We start from the raw sequence: 21,503 nt of genomic DNA on the forward strand, positions 1-21,503 counted from the left end.
GGTATGTGGTAGGGTGTCACACCCAAGGTCAAAGAGTAGATCATTCATTTCCTTACTGAACTGATCTCAGGTCTAGATACATTGTTCTAGGTGTTGGTAGGATAGTGATAGAGCTCTTTGAAAGTTACATAGAGAAAAATACCTCAGTACACTGTCTCCACAACTGTAAATGAAAGGGCAGATTGGTGCACAGTGGGGATAAAATGCTGTCATTGTAGTAGGAGACTGAGTCATTTAGGAGACCATTGCTTTTTTCCTCCCAGCTTCTTTGAGGTATAATTGACAAATAAGATTGTAAGATATTTAAAGTGTACATCATGATGATTGATCTACATGTTATGAAAGGACTTCTCTCGTCTAGTTAATTAACACACCCATCACCGTACATATTTATCTTTTTTTTGGTTAGACATTCAAGTTGGAGACAATGACATTAAAGATGAAGAAATATGACAGTTGTTATTACATAATTCGCATGGCAAGCCAGTGAAGAGAAAAGGAATAAGAAGAGTCCATAACCCTAACATAACATATAACAGATGCCTTTCTATTTTTGTAAAGATTACTTTGGGCTTTTGATATTCAGTACTTAACTACTTTGGTTTTTGTTTACTGAATGGATACCTTGTACAACTTAGAGGTGCTCAGTAAATGTTTGCTAAGTTACTTCATCACTTATTGCTTCCTGTAGCTTTTGATGTTTTCAGAAATAGCTTTTTTTCTGTAATTTCTTTATGAATTTGGATTTGTCTACACTGAAATAGAAGTCATAGGTGAATTCTGCCCTTTTTGCTGGCTCATCTGATTTCTGGGTTTTTTTGTTTTGTTCCCTTATCGGTCATCTTGAGATGGGTAGACTATTTCTCTTGGCCTGCTTTAGTAGTTCTCTCTTCACCCATCAGTGCTGGGTGCATTAATACCAAGTTGCCCTCCTTTCCAATAGAAGACCCATTAAGCTGCCTCAGAGCACTTGGATGACTGGTCGCTGTGTCATTTGGGTTACCATAAGCTTCCTATAATTGTTGCAGTATCTGGGCAGGAAAATAATTGGCTTCCCAAACAGTAGGATCCAGTGCTGCTCATTGCTGCTCAGGATTGTATGAGAACGTTAAAAGGGAAGACTTAAAAATTATTGTGTATCCTTAAGTTGTATATTGGTTAGATTTGAAACATTTTTTTCTTAATTTTTTGGGCTAGCATGTGAGCTCATAAAAGGCAGAGCTCATGTGTTAGTTAATATGTTGGCTCCAATTCTAAGCAAAATAGGTGCTCATTTAGTGGGTTGTTTTGATTTACTCAGGTTCTGGAAAATAGCAATAATGATTGTTAAGTAAGAAAAAGAGGATATATTTTTCATATTGTCTTGCACTTTCTGCAGTTTATTTTTAAGTGTTTATTTTGACAGTAGTCTAGTGGTCCACAACAGGCTTCTGAGTAGGTTTTAGAAATCCAGCAATATGGGTACAGACACACACACAAATATAATTAATTTTAATAGGATTTTCTGATCTGTTGTCTCACAGTTATTGAAGATTTATTTCCTAAGGTTTTCGTAACAGTGTGTTCAATGAAAGAACTTTGTAAATGTTTGAACTTAGAAGTTTACTCAGAGCCTTATTTTCTTCCACTTTGATTATAATGCTGATTTTAAATGATATTGAACGTCGTTTTGGATATAAAAATTAAATCAAGAAAAGTAATTTGTTCTCTCTTACAAGGTTTATTCAGTCAATAAAAATGTTAGTTATTGATTATAAGCTTGAATAATAATTAGTAAAGTTTCATTACATTTTACTGAGAGTGCCTAGCTGTGCTTAGTACTGAATTGATGAAAGAAATAAGATATAATCCATAGCATGAAGAAATTTATGATCTGAGTAAAAAAGTATATATACATATATTCTATGTGATTATGTATACTTTCTATATGCCATGTATTGTAGCATACTTGCAAAGGGTTCCTGGCCCCAGTTCCAGTGTGTGTCTATATGTGTGTGTAGGCTTCCCCACCCCAGCAAGCAATTCTCGCATGCCAGCAGAGTATCCAAGAGTTCAACTCAATTCTGGCACTGTGCACACTATCAGATAGAAGCAGATTCCATTGGGAAAGGGCTCAGTCCTGTAAGACTGCCCTGCACTTCAGATGCCCGTTGCAAGCTCAGTCACAGTTGGTGCTTCTGACTGACCAGCTTTAAATCGGAGGTTCTGACCACCCCCTCCAACTCAAGATCCAATCACGAGTCCAGGCTCTTACCAATACTTGACCTCCTGGCTGTAAATCAGAGATTCCCATGATCCCTTTTTTTGAGTTTAATTAATTTGGTAGAACAGCACACAGAACTTGGGAAAATCCATTTGTTTACTCATTAGATTACTGATTTATTGTAAAAGGGTATAAAGTATATGAATCACTAGCCAAATGAAGAGATACATAGGGTGATGTTCTGAGCAAAGGAGCTTCTGTCCTCAATGTGTGGCAAGGAGAAGTATTTTGGTTCCCCTACGTGGAAGCTCTCCCTGAAAGGAACAAAAAGCTGTCCTTTTGCATCTTTATGAAGGTTTTATTACATAGTCATGATTGACGCAAATTACTGGCCAATAGGGATTGATTCAACCTCCAGCCCCTCTCACCTCCCTGGAAATGGGGATTGAAAGTACCCTCTAATCACAGGGTTGGTTCTCCTGGCAGCCAGCCCCTACCCTTGAGTGGGATCCAAAGGCACCTTCCCTGAAACGGTTTCAGGAAAGGAGGCCCAATGGTCTTAATCACTTTAGGAAATTCCAAGGGTTTGGGAGCTGTGAGCCAGTAAGTCTGGATTAAGACCAAATGTATATTTTTCCTATAAATCACAGTATCTCAGTACTCATATTAATACTATATATACACATTATATATACTACGTTGTATAACATTATATGTGATATACTATTATGTGTATCTGTTTGTTGTATTTTTTTATGTGTCTATATAGTCATTTACTCAAATAGAGCATAAACTTTTTTAAGCCATGGATTAATTCAGTACTAAGCATAGTTAAGCATATACATAAAATATATATTACATATATATAAATATATAGTGTGTGTATATATCACTTTGTTTCCAAAACATGAATTTTCATTTCATTATTTAGTGAAGAGGAAATTGAGATAAATATCGAATAGTGACTAGGAATGGATCAAGCTAGGAGATACTGTGAGCGAATTGAAATGGGTAGGCAGATCAGAAGAGGGCAGAAGACTTTTATAGACATGTCTCCAAATAAGATATACAAATGACCAATAAGAACATGAAAAGATGCTTGATATCACTAATCAGGGAAATGCAAATTGAAACTACAGTGAGATACCAACTCACACTCATTAGTATGGCTATCACAAAAACAGAAAATAAAAAGTGCTCTGTTGGTGATAAAGGAAAATGGTGCAGATGCTCTGAAAACTAGTTTGGTGATTCCTCAAAAATAAATAGAATTACCATATGATCCAACAATCCCACTTCTGGGTATGTACTCAATGAAATTTAAAGCAGGGTCTTGCAGACATATTTGTATACTCATATTCATAGCAGTATTCACAATAGCAAAAACAAAAGGAACCCAAGTTTCCATTGACAGATCAGTAAGCAAAATGTGGTATCTACATACAGCTGAATATTATTCAGCCTTAAGAAGAAAGGAAATTCTGACATGCTACAACATGGATGAGCCTTGAGGACATTACGCTAAATGAAATAAGCTAGTCACAGAAGGACAAACTGTACGAGTCCACTTTTATAAGGTACTTAGGTAAGCCCAAATCGTAGAGATAGAAAGTAGAATGGTGGTTTCCAGGGGCTGGTGGGAGACGGAATGGGGAGTTACTGTTTACTGGGTATAGAATTTCAGTTTTGCAAGATGAAAAGAGTTCTCAAGATGAATGGTGGTGATGGTTGGACAACAATATGGATATACTTATATCACTGAACTATACACTTAAAAGTGGTTAAGATGGTAAATGTATATTATGTGTATTTTGCCACAGTAAAAAAAAAATTGAAAAGGAAGTGAAGTGGGTAGGTGGATGCATAGATATGCGTTTTATTAATTTTGTGGTTGTTTTTATAACTCATCTTGGTATTTTAAATATTTTACAATTAAGAATGTAGCATAGAACATTGAGACATCATTTTCCTCTATCCATTCCCCTTCCATTAGACTTATATTGTCTTATAGTTCTAATGAAGGTTACCATTCCAAATATTCTGTCGACACTAGAAATTTCTCAGCCTTTTAAATGATGAATTTATCCTAATGGCATGAAAACCTCATTGTGCTTTTTCTTTATCCCATTATCTTTGAGTCATAGGAACAATTTTGTTTTGTTTCAGATGTTACAGTATTTTTAAAAATATTGCGGGTATAGATTCATACTTGCCATCAATTAATGTTGAGTGTAGTTAATATTTCAGTAAAATAATTGTCATTTGTTTATTTTTCTAGTACTAATTATCTGTGACTGTCTCTTTTTCTTTTCAGGCAGAAGAAATGCATGAGTAAATTATTAGAATACAGTGCTGATGTCAACATTTGTAATAATGAAGGCCTTACAGCAGTAAGTGCTAGGAATTTTTATCTGATATTTTGAAAATACTTTTTAGAAAACAATATTGAAGGTGATAGTAATGCAACGTACAGGTATTTCTGCAAGTTACTCCTCTGTCGTGATTGAGAAGATAACAATGATTTGAGATACAGTTCTCAGCTCTAGTTATTAAGTTACAGTTCACCACGTTTCTCCTTTCTCCTTTTTAAGTTTATGACCCTTCATTTATTTTGAAGTCTTGTTCCCCTTAGCTTTTGTCACTGACTTTTAAGGAACTTCGTAGGAGCGTCTCTGCTAAGGTGTGTTCATTGTAGGAGAGCTGTTTTTCATTATGTCCTTTAAAATTTTTTAATGTGTACATTGTAGAAAAATTGGATGGCTATGTTTTTATAACTCATCTTAGTTATAAAAAGGAAGGGAGAAAAGGTTATGAAGGTAAAGATCACTCACCTCTACTCCCTGCACTCAGAGATAATCACTGTTAATATTTTGGCCTGTTTTCCTTCAGACTTGTAATATCTTACTTAAACTAGTATTTTTATCCATTTTGTCATGTTGTTTTCTTTTCAAAATAAGTTAATATATTTTTGATCCACACAGATATTATAGGGAGGTGGTGTGGGATATTTCTGAAGAGATTGCTGAAATCTGAAAAATTTAATCATATTGTCATTTAATGGAGTGTTATTTGATTTAGAAGTAGAGATGAAATAGAATTATGTGATTATGAAGAAATTGTTTTGAAGTTGTGACAAAAAATAAATTTTATTTATTAAATTTTACCTTCCTGTATGTGAGGTGATGGGTGTTTTGATTAACCGGATGATGGGAATCCTTTCACAATATATATCAAACCATCACAGTGCACACTTTAATGTTGTACAGTTTTGTTAGTTATATCTCAATAAAGCTGAAGAAAAATTATTTTTACCCTTTGGTAGTATCTGTAGATTTTGAATCTTTTAATTTGTGAATTAAGAAGAATATTGAGTATTTAAATACCATGCTAGTTTTCAAGGCCTTTCTGATTAAAAATTTTTTTGGTGGATGTGGAGGGAGCTGGGGCATAGAAAAACTAGCTTTCCTAAGATTTAGATTATTCTATAAATGACTTCTTAAAGAACAAACTCAGTCATCATTATTATATGGAATCACCATTCCTGTGATAATCCAGATTTTGTTATATATTAACAATATAGTGCCATCTAGTCTGTGAAGAAAAACTATTCCAAATATCTACAGGATTCTATGGTGATATGGTAGTTACCACAGAGGGTTACAAAACTATGGAATTGACATAGCTCTATCCTTAGCACACTAGTATAGGCAAGATAAGCTGTTCAGTATTGACATAGTCTGTTTAACTGCAAAAGTTTTTATCTGCTAATTTTTCCCCTTCATTGCTGAACTTTGAGGGAAGTGAAGTATAAAATTTTTAAAACTAAAATTTTTATTAAAAAGTTATTCATGCATATATTTAAAGAGTCAAATAATTCTGAAGGCATATTGTGTAAAAATAGCCTCTGCTTTCTTTCTGCCTTTTACCTGTGGGGGATGTATATTGAGTTCTAGACAGTTTTACTACCTGCATAGGTCCATGTGTCCACTACCACAGTCAATATTCTAGACATTTCCAACTCCACAAAGATGTTTTGTATTGCTCTTTTATAACCACACCTTTTCTTTCCTTCACTCCTGTGCCTAACCCCTGGCAACCACTAGTATGTTCTCCATTTCTAAAATTTTGTCATTGCAAAAATGTAATGTAAATGGAATCATACTATATGGATTCTCTGCAGTGGGCTTTTGTGTGCTCATCATATTCCCTGGAGATGGATCTAGGTTGTGTTTATCAATTGTTCTTTCCTGTACATTGCTAACTAGTATTCCTGGGTGTAGATGTGCCACTGTTTGTTTAAACTATACACCTGTTGAAGAACATCCAGGTCATTTCCTGTTTGTGAATAAAGCTGCTGTGAATATAAACAGTGTACAATTTTTTGTGTGAACATACAAGTTTTCATTTCTTTGGAGTCAATGCCCAGGAACACAGTTGCTAGGTTGTGTGGTGCTTTCGTGTTTAGTTTTAAAATGCATTGCCTAACTTTTCCAGAGTGACTGTATCATTTTATACCCCTGCCAGCAACATATAAGTGATCTGGTTTTCTGGTATCCTTACCAGCATTTAGTGTTGTCGCTGTTTTTAGCCATTATGATAGATATGTGTGTAATGTTATCTCATTGTGGTTTTAATTTGCATTTGCCTAGTTGCTAATGTTGTTGAACAGCTTTTCATGTGTTTCTTTACCATCTGTATATCCTCTTATGTGAAATGTCAGTTCGTGTCATTTGCCCATTTTCTTCTAATTGGGTTTTTTTTTTAACTGTTGAGTTGTTGGAATTCTTTATATTTGAGGATGCTAGACATTTGTGGGGTGGGTGAGTTGCAAATATTTTCTCCCAGTCTTTAGTTTGCCTTTTAAAACTCTTAACAAGGTCTTTTGTAGTATAAAAGATTTAAATTTTGATGAAGTTCAGTATATCAGGTTTTCTATTTATGGATTATGCTTTTGGTATGAAGTTTGGGAACTCTTTGCCTAGCTGTAGATCCTGAAGATTTTTCTATTTTTTTCCAAAAGTTTTATAACATTTTATGTCTAAATGTATGATCTCTTTTGAGCTAATATTTGTATGTGATACTTAAATCAAGGTTCATTTTTTTACCTAAGAAGTCCAATTACTCTAGCACTGTTTGTTGAAAAGGTTATCCTTCTTGCATGAAATTGGTTTTGCATCTTCCTCAGAAATCTTGTGGGCATATTTGTACGTGGTTATTTCTGGGTCCTCAATTCCATTCCACTGATCTCCGTCCTTTTGCCAGTAACACACTGTCTTGATTATTGCAGCTATCTAGTAAGCCTTACTATCAGGTAGAGTAATTCCTCCCACTTTATTTTTCTTTGTCAAGATTGTGTTAACTACTCTGATTCTTTTGCCTTTCCATATAAATTTTAGAATAAACTTGTCTATGACAAAAAATCTTTCTGAGATTTTTATTGGAATTGCATTAAGCCCATAGATCAATTTGGGGAGAATTTGACATCTTTACTGTGTTGAGTCTTCCAATCTATAAAGACAGTATGTCTCTCCATTTATTTAGTTCTTTGATTACTTTGATCAGAATTTTGTATTATTCAGCATACAGATCTTACGCATGTTTTAAGTGTACAGCTAAGTATTTTATTTCCTTTGGAGTGATTGTAAATGGCATTAGGTTTTTAATTTTAATTTGTGCTTGTTCACTGATAGTATATAGAAATGCAATTGCTTTTTGTATGTTGGTCATGTATCCTGTGACCTTGGTCAAGTCACTTATTCTAGGAGTTTTTTGTAGATTCTTTGGGATTTTCTATTTAGACGGTCATGTCATCTGCAAATGGAGATAGTTTTACTTTTTCCTTTCCAGTTTTACTTTTTCCTTTCCAACTGTATGTCTATTTCTGTTTCTTCTTTTATTGCACCCTAATTTTTTTAAAGTTTTCTAAGTACTTATCATTAATTTATTATCAAACTTTACCTAGCTTTGTAAGTATCCTCATAACATTTATTCAATACCTTTCATCTTGATAAATTTTGAAGGAGTCTTTTATGGAGACTAAGCTGGATTGATTGATTTCTAGGCCTGCTTTATAGAGTTGTTTGAAATGTCTCTTCACCATCATCCTGGAGATTCCTTTGCCTTTCTCTGGTTTTGGGTTTTTACTTACAGGCATGCCTGGGAGATATCACGGGTTCTGTTCCTAACCACTCCAATAAAGTGAATATTGCAGCAAAACAGGTCACACAATTTTTTTGTTGTTTCCCAGTGCATATAAAAGTTATGTTTACACTATACTGTAGTCTGTTCAATGTGCAATAAAAATAGCATTGTGTCTAACAATGTACAGACCTTAATTTAAAAACTTTAATGTTAAAAAAGTACTAACCTTCCTCTGAGCCTTCAGTGAGTCTTTTAATCTTTTTGCTGGGGGAGGGGGAGGGTCTTGCCTTGATGTTAATGGCTGTTGACAGATCAGGGCAGTGGTTGTTGAAGATTGGGGGCGGTCTGTGGCAATTTCTTAAAATAAGACAACAGTGAAGTTTGCTGTATTGATTGGCTCTTCCTTTTATGAACAAAGTCTCTATTGCGTGCAGAGCTGTTTGATAGCATTTTACCCACAGTAGAACTTCTTTCACAATTGGAGTCAGTCCTCTCAAGCCCTGGTGCTGCTTTATTGACTAAGTTTATGTTGTCTTCTGAATCCTTTGTTGCCATTTCAACAATCGATTAACTTCACTGTCTTATATGAGCTTGGTTTGTGGTGCTCCAAAACACTTAGAAGTAACACCAAAGATCACAGGTCACCATAGCAAATAACAATAATAATGATAAAGTTTGAAATATTGTGAGAATGACCAACATGTGACACACAGACATGAAGTGAGCAAATGCTGTTGGAAAAATGGTGGCGATACAACTGCCTGATGTAGTAGAGCTGCCACAAACCTTCAACTGCGAAAACAAACAAGCAAAAAAAACCAACACAGTATCTGAGATGCTCAGTAAAGCAAAGTGCAATAAACACAAAGGTATGCCTGTCTATAGGTTCTTCTGTGCCTGTCTTTCCTGATAACTATTCTGTCACTTTGCTGGAGCACATTTTCGAATAGTTAACTGAGAAAGGGTACATAGGAGGTAAATTTGTTGATTCTTTGCATGACTGAATAATACTTGAGTCTTTGAGTCTGTCTGATTATGTAATTGATAATTTAGTTAGTAGTAAATCCTAGACTGGACCTCTTTCCTTAGAATTTTTAAAGCATTGCTTTGTCATCTTCTAGCTTTCAGTTTTGAAGTTTGGTGCTGTTTTGATTCTTGAATCTTTTTATGAAACCTGTTTTGTTCTTTTCTCTCTAGAAACTTATAGAATCTGTTATGTCCTTAGTATTCTAAAATTTCATGATTATGTGTCTTGGTTTGGATGAATTTTATCCATTTGGCTGAATAATACTGAGGCTCTGTCAACCTAGAAACATGTAATGGAAACTCATGAGAAATGTTCATGAATTATTTCTTTGATGATTTCTACTCCACTGTTTTCCCTGTTCTCTCCTTTCTGAATTCCTGTTATTTGAATATTAGGCCTCATGTGCTAGCCTTTTAATTTTCTTTTGTTTGTAATTTACCTTTTCTCTTATTTCTCCATTTCTTTGTCTTCTTGTGCTTTCTGGGAGACTTCCTCAATATTATCTTCTGACTCTTTTGAGTATGTATGTTTTAATCACAGTATTAATTTCCAAGAATTTTTCCCCCCACTGCTTCTTTAAAAAAAATATTATTCTGTTCTCATTTCAAGGACGCAGTCGTTATGTTCTGTCTCTGAGAGTGTTAAATGTACTTTTTTCTTTTGAAGTTTTTTTCTATATTTTTTTCTTCTTTACTTTTTGTTTTGTATTTTGTCTTTCAAATAAGATGCATTCGTCAAATGCTTGGTGGAACAGGAAAAGGCTATTTGAAAGCTGTCTGAATATGTGCGGTTGCTCACTGTGGGCTTCAGTGTATGGTGATCTGCTTGGGCAATTGTCTTTAGAATCCTTCCTAATATCAGTTTCTCTAGGCATTTACTGTTGAGCTGATCAAGATTCCTCAGAAAATCCTTCCACCTGCCAGGAGGATGTTAGCATTCTCCTCTGCTCAGCATCCAGAATGCTTTAGGATTTCCGTATTCAGTATGTAAACTTGCACATCATCTCCCTTTTTCAGTGTGATATTCTTGCTTTGGTGGGCCTGGTGTCTTATGTAGCGACTCTGTTTTCAAGCTTCTTGTGTTCCGTCAGATTGCAGAGGGGCAGTTACTAGCCTTGCAGAGTTGGGAACAGATGGGGATCTGAGGGTCTAAATCTTATTCAATAAACTTTGAATGATCTGTTTTTAGTCCCACATTCACCCTACTGCAGAGGTGCAGCAGGGTGCTTACTACCTGTTCTTGAGCCTTTTGGGAATTCTGTGATCTGAGTCTTCTTCCTTGGCTCTCTATTACTGGTTTAGGATTCAGGTTTTTGTTCTGACAAGTCATACAAAAGCTTCCATCTCCCAAAATGTGTTGCTATTGTATTCTTTCCTTTTCTTTATCTTAATAGGTCTGTCCTTAAAGAAAAAGTACTCTTTACTGTCACTTCAACGGTGTTTGGGGAAGAAGTAGAAGCTGATGCAAGAGTTCAGGGCTACCATTTTAAAACAAGTTTCATGATATATTTTTTAATAGAAAAAAATCAGGTAAAAGATGCATGGACAGCATAGTCCAAAGTTTTAACATTGATTATCTTTGAGTGGTGGACTTGGCATGTGTTTAATATTTTTTTATCCTCCTTATGTGTGTTATTTATACATAATACATGTGTTACATGTAAAATATAAGAAGGAAAGAATATGACATCTATTGTGTTAATTACTTTTTAACTTATGTTTGCTTCTAGGGGAGGAAAAATATCCAGTACCTTTTCTCTAGAGATAAGCTGTATGTATATACAGTCCAGGGTCATCTAAGAAGCAGAATATTTGGTCATCCTAAGTTTAGGATTTTTACCTACTTTGAACCATAAGTGCTTGATTTTGAAATACATGGTGGTATAATCTACATTTTGATGCATTTTTCCCCCATAATAAAAATAAGGAAAAAAGTATATTGGCTTTAGTTTCAATCTTTCCTGTGCATGTCATGCTCACAGTTGAGAAATAATTGCAGTATTTATCTACTATTTTTATATGAAATACTATTACATTGATGCTGAGTAACTAAATGGCTGCACAGATACACTGGCTGGCTGTGAATGGGCGGACAGAGCTACTCCATGACCTTGTACAACACGTCAGTGACGTTGATGTTGAGGACGCGATGGGGCAGACAGCACTGCATGTGGCCTGCCAGAACGGTCACAAGACGGTAAATTAGACCTTGAGGACTTTAAATTAAGTTGCATGTGTTTATTTTATTATATTTTATTTATTTTAAAAAATATTAAAAAAATTTTTAAATTTGTGGTGTTTTTATTTTTTTAAATTTCAGATGGAGGAGGCAATTAGGTTTATTTATTTATTATTTTTCACTGTTTTTTTTTAATGGAGGTACTGGGGATTGAACCCAGGACCTTGTGCATGCTAAGCACTCACTCTACCACTGAGCTACACCCTCCCCCCATGTGTTTACTTTTGAAGACCTTGAATTGATACAAAGTTGGGAACATGAAGCATCGTAGCAAAATCTTATAACAATTCTGCATCACATGATCTAATTAATATATGCCATGTGGATGAAAGGAACAGAAAATAGTGCTTTTAAATGTTTAAAGTGTTTGTAATTTAGATTTCAATTATATTTTGATTCACAGATTTTAATAGCTGAATATATTAAAATTTAAATGTGTGTTCATGTATAATTGTAACAGTTATAATGTTCTGTTCTCAGTTTTATCAAATAACTTTTTCATGTTTTTTTACCATTAAGACTCGATTTTGGGGATTAGGCAGTGAAGAAAGTGAGCTCTGACATTGCTTAAGTAGTACATCTTGGATTGTCATGTATTTCTACTCTCCTGGAATATGATACAAGTATTATGATGGCACAGTTGTTTTATTTCTTACTCTTGGTTTCTAAAATGCATTTGTTTTATGACAATTATTTTTTGTTATCCCTGTGTATAAACATTTGGCTTTTAAAATTGCTAATAGTAAAAAAATATTAAATAAATTGCTAATAGTTTTCCTTCTCGTTAGGAGACTGCTGCCTTATTTAAAGATTGTTAGCTTAAGATTTTATTGGATTTCTGTTTTCTGTAATTTCCTATTCTGGATACTTTCAGTCCCTCCCCCCCAATCTTTTAACATTATTGATAATAGAATATTATTTATTAACTAGCTAACCATAACAACAGTGAAAACCAACCAAAAACAAAAAAAATCACCAGCATCTACAAAGGTACAGAAGTTTGTTTGTTCTTGTACATACTTTTTCTGAGCCTTATATTTTTGTTGAGAGAATTGTAGGTGGGATATGGATTTCTATCTCTGCAGATACTTTTTTCCTAACCTGGGTTCAGGAGGTAGGATCCTGTGTACTTAGAGGCTTTTTAAGTATGACCTTCATTCACAGACTATTACTGTTCTTTAAGATAGTGAGACCAAGGTTGACGTCTTATGTTTAGTAAGAATTGGATAAAAAGAGGGATGTATAATTTTTTTGGTTTCCTGAAATTTCTTCTGCATACCAATGTTCATTTTTATTCTTTTGTCTTTTATCATCTAAAAACTAACCCAGTGTTCTCAAGGAGTATACCTTATCATTAGTTTTTACTTTCTACAATACTTCTTAAATATTATTACATTTAATATAAATATTATTATATTTAAGAAGTATTCTATGTGGAAATAAAAATTATCTGAAATGTTCTAATCTTGAATGGCCCCAGGTTTTAAGCAACTGTTGCATGTTAGAGAAGGAGTCCTGCTGGCAGCTTTTCCAGGACAGAAGAGGACCTACTTTCATGTAAACTCTCTCTGCTGTAAGAAGTGAGTGGAGTGTCATTTACTAAGATTGCAAACCCTACTTATTGCCCAGGAACTTGATAGTAAAAAATGGAATTCAGATTAGAAATTATGTACAAAAGCTAATTTTAGCTGCCTTGAGCCAGTGAAGAAGCAAGAATTACTCAGAAAACCTTAGTTCAAAACATGTGCATTATAGGGTGCATTAAAAATTTAGAATTGCCTTCTGAAGTTACTGAAGAGTAGTTAGTGTAAGTCTAATATACTCCATATGCTTTACAACCTAAAGCAGGTGTGGTAAAAAATTAGGGGAGAATTCCTTTTAGTCAAATGCCTTTGAAGAATTGTATTTTCAGATTTATAGAGGGCCTGATTTCACTGTAGTGATGAGTTTCACAAGGTGAGATTTTACAGATATAGTAGAGGAGGAAGGGTACAAAAAAGCCACGGTGACTTGTGATTAATTGAGATTCTTTTCTGTCATAGTTGCTCCATTATAGTTATCTGCGAGGATCACATACAAAGAGAATGGTTAGCACTGTTTTCTGATTCGTTGTATGCATTTTTAATCCTTCAACTAGGGCAAGAAGAAATCTTGAAACATCAGTCTATCTCCTAGCCTCCAGGTTGAATTACACCTCTAAAAATCTGTGATGATAATTGTGCTGATAACTACCTATATCTCATACTTGCTCATGTATTTCTGAGATATGTTCAAGTCTCAGTGGTTGAGCATATTGTTTTATTTTGAGTTGAATATGATTTCAGGACTGAGATATGGTGAGCTATTACAGGGTAGGGATTATTGATTTTTTTTAACCCTTTGTGTATCTTTCCATAAATTGAACATTGGGTCTGAAATGCTTTGTCAGGTGTCAGCAAATGAAAATGGCCTTTTCACTGTCTCACAGTAGCCAGTTTTTACATAAATTCATTAAAAGGTCTTTAAAACTTGTGTCCATGTAGATATATACCAGAGCACATAGGTTTCAAGATTTTTTTTAAGTTTAAAATTAATAATATACATTGGTTTTATATATTTTATAGAATAAAATGTTAAAACTTTAAAGGGGGAAAGATTCCATTAAAATATTTTAGAAAGCTTATCAGCTCTTTCAAATTAAAGAAGCTGATTTGATAAAGAAATCCCTTGAAATTTACCTTCTAATCTCATTTTAGGGTAAATCTCAAGAATGCATGAAAAGATTTTGAACAACTGACCAAGAGCTCTAAAGCCTTGTAGAATTTATAATTGAATTCTGTATTCTTGCTTTGATGACAAATAATTTTCAGATTTATATTACTTTTTTTTTTCAGATAAAAGATTTGGAAGAAAGATTGATTTTTGTCATTAAGTAAGAAATCAAGTAATTTTTGCCATGATTTCATATAGATATATCTGTTTCATTAGAAGTAAACCAAGATAAGGGCCTCTTCAACCTCTTGTTGGAAGGAAGTGGTGTAGGCAGTTGAAGAGTGCAGTCTGACCATCTTTGTCCTTGCAGCATAATAGCACTGTGATTTAAAATTGCTTCTAATATAAAAATGATCAGATAAAAGAAATGATCATAACAACTCCTTAAAAATTTAGTTTTCTGTAATTTCCCTTAGGCCAGCTGTTACTAGCTGTACAATATCAGAATTATGGTTCGTCTTTGGATATTGTTTTAAAATAAACATTTGAGATTTTGGTTATTCATCTCGCTTATTATATAGTCTTTGACAGCTTTTTCTTCCCCTGCCCTTATCTGGCTCCTAAAGTATATTCTGTCTACTGATTACATAATTAAGGAAAGCGTTATGAACACTTTGGAAGACACTTAAGAGTTATGATACTGTTGGTACTATTACTACCATTGTTAATATGGATGATGTGATTCTGAAAGAACAGTACGGAGTGTACTGTCTGGACTCTTAATACTTTTGTGCAATAAGCTAGACCCCGTGTGTTGTTTGATTTTTAATCTCATTTTTTAGAAAGTGTATAAAACCTAATATTATTCTACGTAGGTATAATTGACTCCAGTGTTTTTGGCTGTAAATTGAACTTATGTTTTGGTAACTTTTTTCTTTGTTACTAGTCCTTTAAGATTTATTAATGTGTTGAATTGCCATAAATGGTTGATCCTTGTTTCCCTGGAATAACTTGGGTTTAGAAACCTTAGAGAACTGTTAAATGGTTCAGTCTCAATTTATGTAAGTTAGAGTACACAGCAGGATTAATTCATGGACTAGTTTCAGTTCACTTAAAAAATTGTTTTTATCAAAATAACCTTTATATTGCTAAATTTATATAGCTGAATATGAAGCTTCACGAACAGTATAAAATGGTAGTTGAACCCTGCTTAGAGTAGATTATCTTTGATAGAACTGACTGCATTTCTTTTTTAACTAAAATTGTAGACATGTTAAGGAACAGTGCTCACCTGCTGTTCAGTCAGCTCTCTTGATATCTTTAGCTAGTTTCCAAGCTGTTCATCCAAACAATTACAGGACAGCCATGTAAACTTAATTGAGAGCTTTTGCAAAAACATTAGCTGAATTCGGCCTTGAAGCAGAAATGTAGATGTAGTTAATATTTTAGAATATATTTTTAGGTTCAGAGTAATTTATTCTAATGTTAGAATTTTCCTTCAATCACTCCTGAGAAATATGAGCAAATAATAGAAAGTTCCTCTATTATTGTGATTTTTCTGACACAACTGGATAATACTGATTTTTACTGGATATAACATGAGAGTTCAGAGTCTTGATGGGCTTGTGTGGACAGGTTTCTAGAGAAGACCTCTATAAACCAGTCACTGATTAACGAATTGGCCATTTTTCGTAGTGTATAGATTGTGCATTGCTGTCCTGTCATCAGAATTACTTTTAATAAGAGATAAAATCTTTTTGTTGTTGCTGTTTGGTTGTCATTATTTTAGTAAATGATAGTACCACAACTCAGAGTTTTACTTGTAGTTTAACACTGAATGTCTGTTCCTGCTTACTTTGATCAGTGCTGTCCAGAGAGTTGACATTGATAAAGTAGAGCTGCCTTGGATTTCTTGCTTTGTAATTTATCCGTTTATTGGGCACAGGTGGTCTTGGTTAGTTACTGCCTTCAATTAAATGACTTTTGAGATTGACCCAAACATTAGCTTTGCACATTAGTTTTTCCACTCAGGATGTTGTTTTATCACTTGAAAGGTCACAAAGTTTGTTGAAAATGTGTTGTTTCTTCTTAAGGATTTCTTGAAGGCCATATGAAAGTCCCTTTTCAATGCTTTTCTTTTAAGATTCCTTCCCAGTAGTTTCTTATTCTAAAGGAGGAAGCCTCCCATCGTAGGTTATCTAGGAGTAGGAGAATTGTGTGTGTGTGTTTAATGGGGAGAGGCTTGGACAGGGAATTTGAAGTTCTGAATTATTTTAAAAGCGTGTTTTGTTGGGGAGGTTACAGCTTAGTGGTAGAGCACATGCTTAGCATGCCCCAGGACCTGGGTTCAATCCCCAGTACCTCCATTAAAAATAAATAAATAGACCTAATTACCCCTTCCTTCCCACCCTCACCCCCCTAAAAAAAAAAAACCCCAAAACAAACAAAGCGTATTTTGGTGATCTAAATTAGACACATAACATGATTTTAGTTCAGTGTGGTTCTTAAAATTATATGTGTTCTGTAACTTGGAAGATACAGGTGATCAGTTACCAGTCACAGATATTTGTTAGTATACTTTTACACGTTCACGTTTACTAAATTGTAAGCTACTGAGCTTAATTTTACCAGTAAATGAGAAGCCATACATTTTTGAGAACAGAACTCACAACCATCGTAAATTACAGTGATTTTTTTTTTCTTTTTGGACTTCACAGCTTACAGTCTTTTAAACAGATGCAGCAGTTTTTGCAGAAGTATTTGTGTGTAGGGGTTTAGGGGTGAGAAATCTGCTAAAACAAATTGAATCCAAATCTGTTGTAGAGAATCCTATCAGTTTTTCTGGGTAGCACCAATCCCCATCTAGCACCCTACATATTTTATTTCTTGTGTCCCTTTGTTTTCCTTTTCCACTAGAATGTAAGCATCATGAAGGCAGATGTTTGTCCATTTTGTTCATTGCTGTGACTCCAGCATCTAGAGTGGTTTATGCTACTAGCACACACAGATGTTGAAATTTTTGTTGGAAAATGGACAAGTCAAATGCAGTATCATTCTGAGTAGTTTTTTCTGTCATTTTCTTTCCATTTCTGAATGTTTGTCATTTTTTTTCTTTTTTTTAAGTTGATGTATAGTCAGTTATAATGTGTCAATTTCTGGTGTACAGCATAATGTTTCAGTCATACATGTACATGGATATATTCCTTTTCATATTTTTTTTCTTATGCTTTGTCTGTTTATTATTCTTTATTTACTGGTGCTACCGAAATGACCCTTGTCCTTTTTTTCTTCTGTACCTGTAAGTGAAATGTATATTGATAGTGCTGATTCTTATAAAAGGTGGTATCTGATTTGTGTCTGTTGCTGAAAATACCTGCTTTTGAGGATCCTTAGGAATTTAGTTGAATCCAGAATTTATTCCCTTTGATTATGTTTTGCCTTTTGCTTCTGTGTAATTTAAAATCCTCAGGTAGTATTGTTTCTTCAAGAGCTTTTATGTTTTTAATTTTATAAATATTCCACTTAAATTTTAACTTTTGAAGTTACTTTATGCTTTGTATACATATAAGCAGTTTTATATAGACTGAAAAAATTTTTTAAAACCCTGTGATTTAGGTTATGTGACTTTTTTGCTCTTTTTATTATGCCATTTACTGTATAATTTAATTCTACATTTTCCTTTCTCCTCCTGTTTCAGAACTTCTACAAAAATAAATCTGAAACATTTTTTTAATCACAAAGATTGATGATCTTTTACTCATTTCAGTGCTGCAAGGCAATTTTTTAATCCTTCACATTCAAATTCCTTTATGTGTTTTTTTATTCTTACTCTGAGAGAAATGGGTTTTTCTCCCTGTTTGTCTTTAGGCAAACTTTTATCTACGAGTGAGCTATTGAAAGCTTTTTAAAAATATGTTTCTTTTAATAGTTGAATATTTTGAGGATCTTAACATATCTTAACAGAAAAGCAGAAAGATTAATGAATGTAAAAGAAAATGCTGGAATGAGCTGTTTCCACTTTGTTAATTAAGTGCTTTTATCTCTTAAAAGAATTTTTTAATGTCTTTGTAGGATATTTCCTGTATACAGTGGTATGATAGAAATGTGTATCAGTTCATATTGTAAGTTATGCTTTCTTGCTATGATTTGCCTGAAGTTTGTCGACCACCTTATAGAGGAATGTTAGTCTAATGGCGAATTTGTTTTTGTACTGTGCGCTATACAGTATAAATAAAAATACAGAAATACTGTAAAAAGTATTTGGATTTAGGAAGGGCAGTATTTAAAAATGAAACACAAGTAACTGTCTAGGCACTTGAGCTTGACTCTCAAACAGTTACATAGTAGGGAACTAGTAAATCGTCTGTGGTCCATGAAGCTTATGAAGATATGCTAAACTGGCTATGATACTATTTAATAATCTGAATTTAAGAAAAATTAGAATTATATGGATTTAAATTGTACTGCTTGTGTCTTTGTTTGACTCCTCTGGCTTTACTTGTGTTTTTTTCCCCCTAGACAGTGCAATGCTTGCTAGACAGTGGTGCTGACATTAACAGGCCAAATGTGTCAGGAGCCACTCCACTGTACTTTGCTTGCAGGTATGGTATTTTATATTTCCAGATGCTCTCAGTAAAGAATGTTGTATCTGCTATATTTCTAAATACAAACATTTATGTATATTTTCTAATCTCTGTTTTCTCAGAAATACTATGCTCCCTTTTTTCAGATGAAGTGTAGTGTTACGGTTCTGTTATTTAATTGCATGAGGAAAAGTATTTTCTATTATATTGCCAGTGTTTTTATATGTTATAACTAGGAGCTTTTGATTTAGTTGATTATTTAAATTTTAGACTAATTACTTTTTAATTAATAAAAAAATATATCAATAATCCAGTAATTTCTGTAGTTTTCTTTATCAAGTACCAAGTCAGTTCCAGTGGGATGAGCTATTAAAGTATGTCTTAGTCCAGAGCCAAGTCTTTGCTTTCTCTGAATTTGTCACTTTAAAAACAATTCTTGAATCATTCTCAGTAGATACTAAATTATGCATTGAGTTGTTTTTACACTTCTATCTTGGTTCATTTTCTTAAAGCATACATTTTGTTCATTGATTCATTCATGTGATAAGCAAACATTCAGTTAGCACTCACTGTGTGCCATGCTTTATTATAGGCATTAGTGATACAATAATAAATAAACCCCAGTCCTTAAGGAGCTAACAGTGTAATAATTGTACACATACAAACCCCCCACCCCGCCATGTAACATGTTGTGTAAATTTAGTTGCAGTTAGGAGCAGTTCACAAGCCACTTGATTTTTCTCTTTGGTTTAGATTATAGGAATTATAGTATCTATTTAGGCTCTTAATTTTTGATACAGAGCTTTCTAGAAAGCTTCTGTTTTGTTGTATTTTTTCCTTTTTATATTATTTTACTGGAGGTTTGTTTTACATGAAAGATCTTTGTTTCCTCTTATTTAGCTTCTCTTTAGGGTCTCTGATGTTGCTTTGATCAGATTGATTCAAATCATCATTGAACAGCCTTGAATTGAGGCTGTTCATACAGGGACTTTTGGATCTCTAGACTTCTAGATCTTATCTGAATCCAGGCTTTTTCTTATACTTGTGATTTGGTTGCTTGGCTGGAGTACCAGTTCCTTCTATAGTGTTGTGAATTTTTGAATAATATCACTGTTTGATTCCCTGAAATAATAGCCTATCGTGAGGGGTTATCTCTAGATCAGACCTTTCTTTGAAACTTCAGATTTAAATGCCCACCTGCCTGATTTATATCATAACATGCAAGTCTCAACAGAATCTCAGATGTTAGCATTTCTAAAATACAGCTTCTGATTTCCTTCTTAAACCTTTCCTCTAATTTTTTGCATCTTGGTCATTAGAACCCTTATGCTTTGAGTTGTGTAAACCAGAAAGTAGGTCATTTTTTTCTCTCTCTCTCTGACCCTCAGCTTGGAATATATTAGTAAGTTCTATAAATTCCACTTACAGAATATATTCTGAATCTCTTCACTTCTCTCCACTTCACTAAACCACCTGAGTTGAAGTTATCTCTTGTCTAGAATACTGCGATAGACTTTTAACGCATCTTCCTGATTTCCCTGTTGTTTCCCTTCTCCTGTTTTCTCCTCAGAAGCCAAAGTGATCTAAGAAAAATTAACTGGCTCTTGTCACTTTGTGTTTAAACCTTGTATTTAAATTTTTCAGTGCCTCTTTGTTGCATTTCAAATAAAATCCAAACTCTGCCTTCCTCCATGTGACCTGCATGGTCTGACCCTGCTTAGCTCTCTGGCTTCAGCCACATTGGTTCCTTTTGAGTTTGCCAGATGCAGTGGACTCTTTACAGCAGGCTTTCCACATTCTGTTTATTTTGCCTCAAATGTTCTTCCTTAGGCTTTTTATGTGTCTGACTCCATGTCACTGTTTCACTTGCTTTTTAAGAAAGCAATTCCTGACCAATCTCAGTAGGCCTCTCCCCGTATTTCCTGTCACAGCGTCATGATCATTTTCTTCATAGCACTGTGTATTTTATAATGTTTATTTACTTGTTTATAATTAACGTCTCCCTGGCTAGACTGAAAGCTCAGTGAAGGAAGGAACTCTGTGTATTTATTCATACTTAATGTTCCATATATAGTACAGTGCTTTGTGCTTGGATGCTTAGTAAATGGTTTTGAATGATTGAAGTCATTATATTCCTTCTCTTCTAATTCTGAGCACTATGAAAAATATCTTATATAAAACAACGCCATGTATACTGGTAAAATATAGGTGCATTAGTGCTGTACTGAACTGGGATATTCGTAAAGTCAGTCTAAGCATAGGGATGTGGTAAAATAGTTTTTTAGAAGTACTTTCTGGCAGCATTGTATACCCATCATTAAGTTTTAATCTGGCAAACATTAGAGCTCTTTGAACAAAGATGGTTAAGCAAATCTGATAAAAATTGAAACTAGAAAATAAATTCTTCATTGTAGCAGGATGATAGATATGGAACATGGGAAAATGGTTCATTTGTAGGCAGACTTTTAATTATATTTGTGATGTCTAGATACAAGTATATATTAAAAATATAAATTATTCCTAATGTGTTGTCTCTGATAACCAAAAGGGAAAGGAATGTGAGAAATAGAAGAAATTGACCCTACCATTTACAGGGCTTTAAGATAAAATGCTGAACTTA

General features: G+C 33.9%; 1 protein-coding gene across 2 annotated transcripts in view; it reads left to right on the forward strand.

Annotated features, from left to right (window-relative positions):
• Window positions 1-21,503, forward strand: part of HACE1 (HECT domain and ankyrin repeat containing E3 ubiquitin protein ligase 1) — a 90,041-nt gene that overhangs the window by 8,669 nt on the left and 59,869 nt on the right. Inside the window, exons 5-7 of one of the 2 annotated variants that reach the window (XM_074368578.1) lie at window positions 4,518-4,593; window positions 11,436-11,567; window positions 18,819-18,901. In XM_074368578.1, the coding sequence (XP_074224679.1) occupies window positions 4,518-4,593; window positions 11,436-11,567; window positions 18,819-18,901 (291 nt within the window). The remainder of the gene's footprint in view (window positions 1-4,517; window positions 4,594-11,435; window positions 11,568-18,818; window positions 18,902-21,503) is intronic. The other variant, XM_074368579.1, reaches the window with a different exon arrangement.

The sequence above is a fragment of the Camelus bactrianus genome, chromosome 8, assembly GCF_048773025.1.
Source record: "Camelus bactrianus isolate YW-2024 breed Bactrian camel chromosome 8, ASM4877302v1, whole genome shotgun sequence".
Lineage (NCBI taxonomy): Eukaryota > Metazoa > Chordata > Mammalia > Artiodactyla > Camelidae > Camelus > Camelus bactrianus.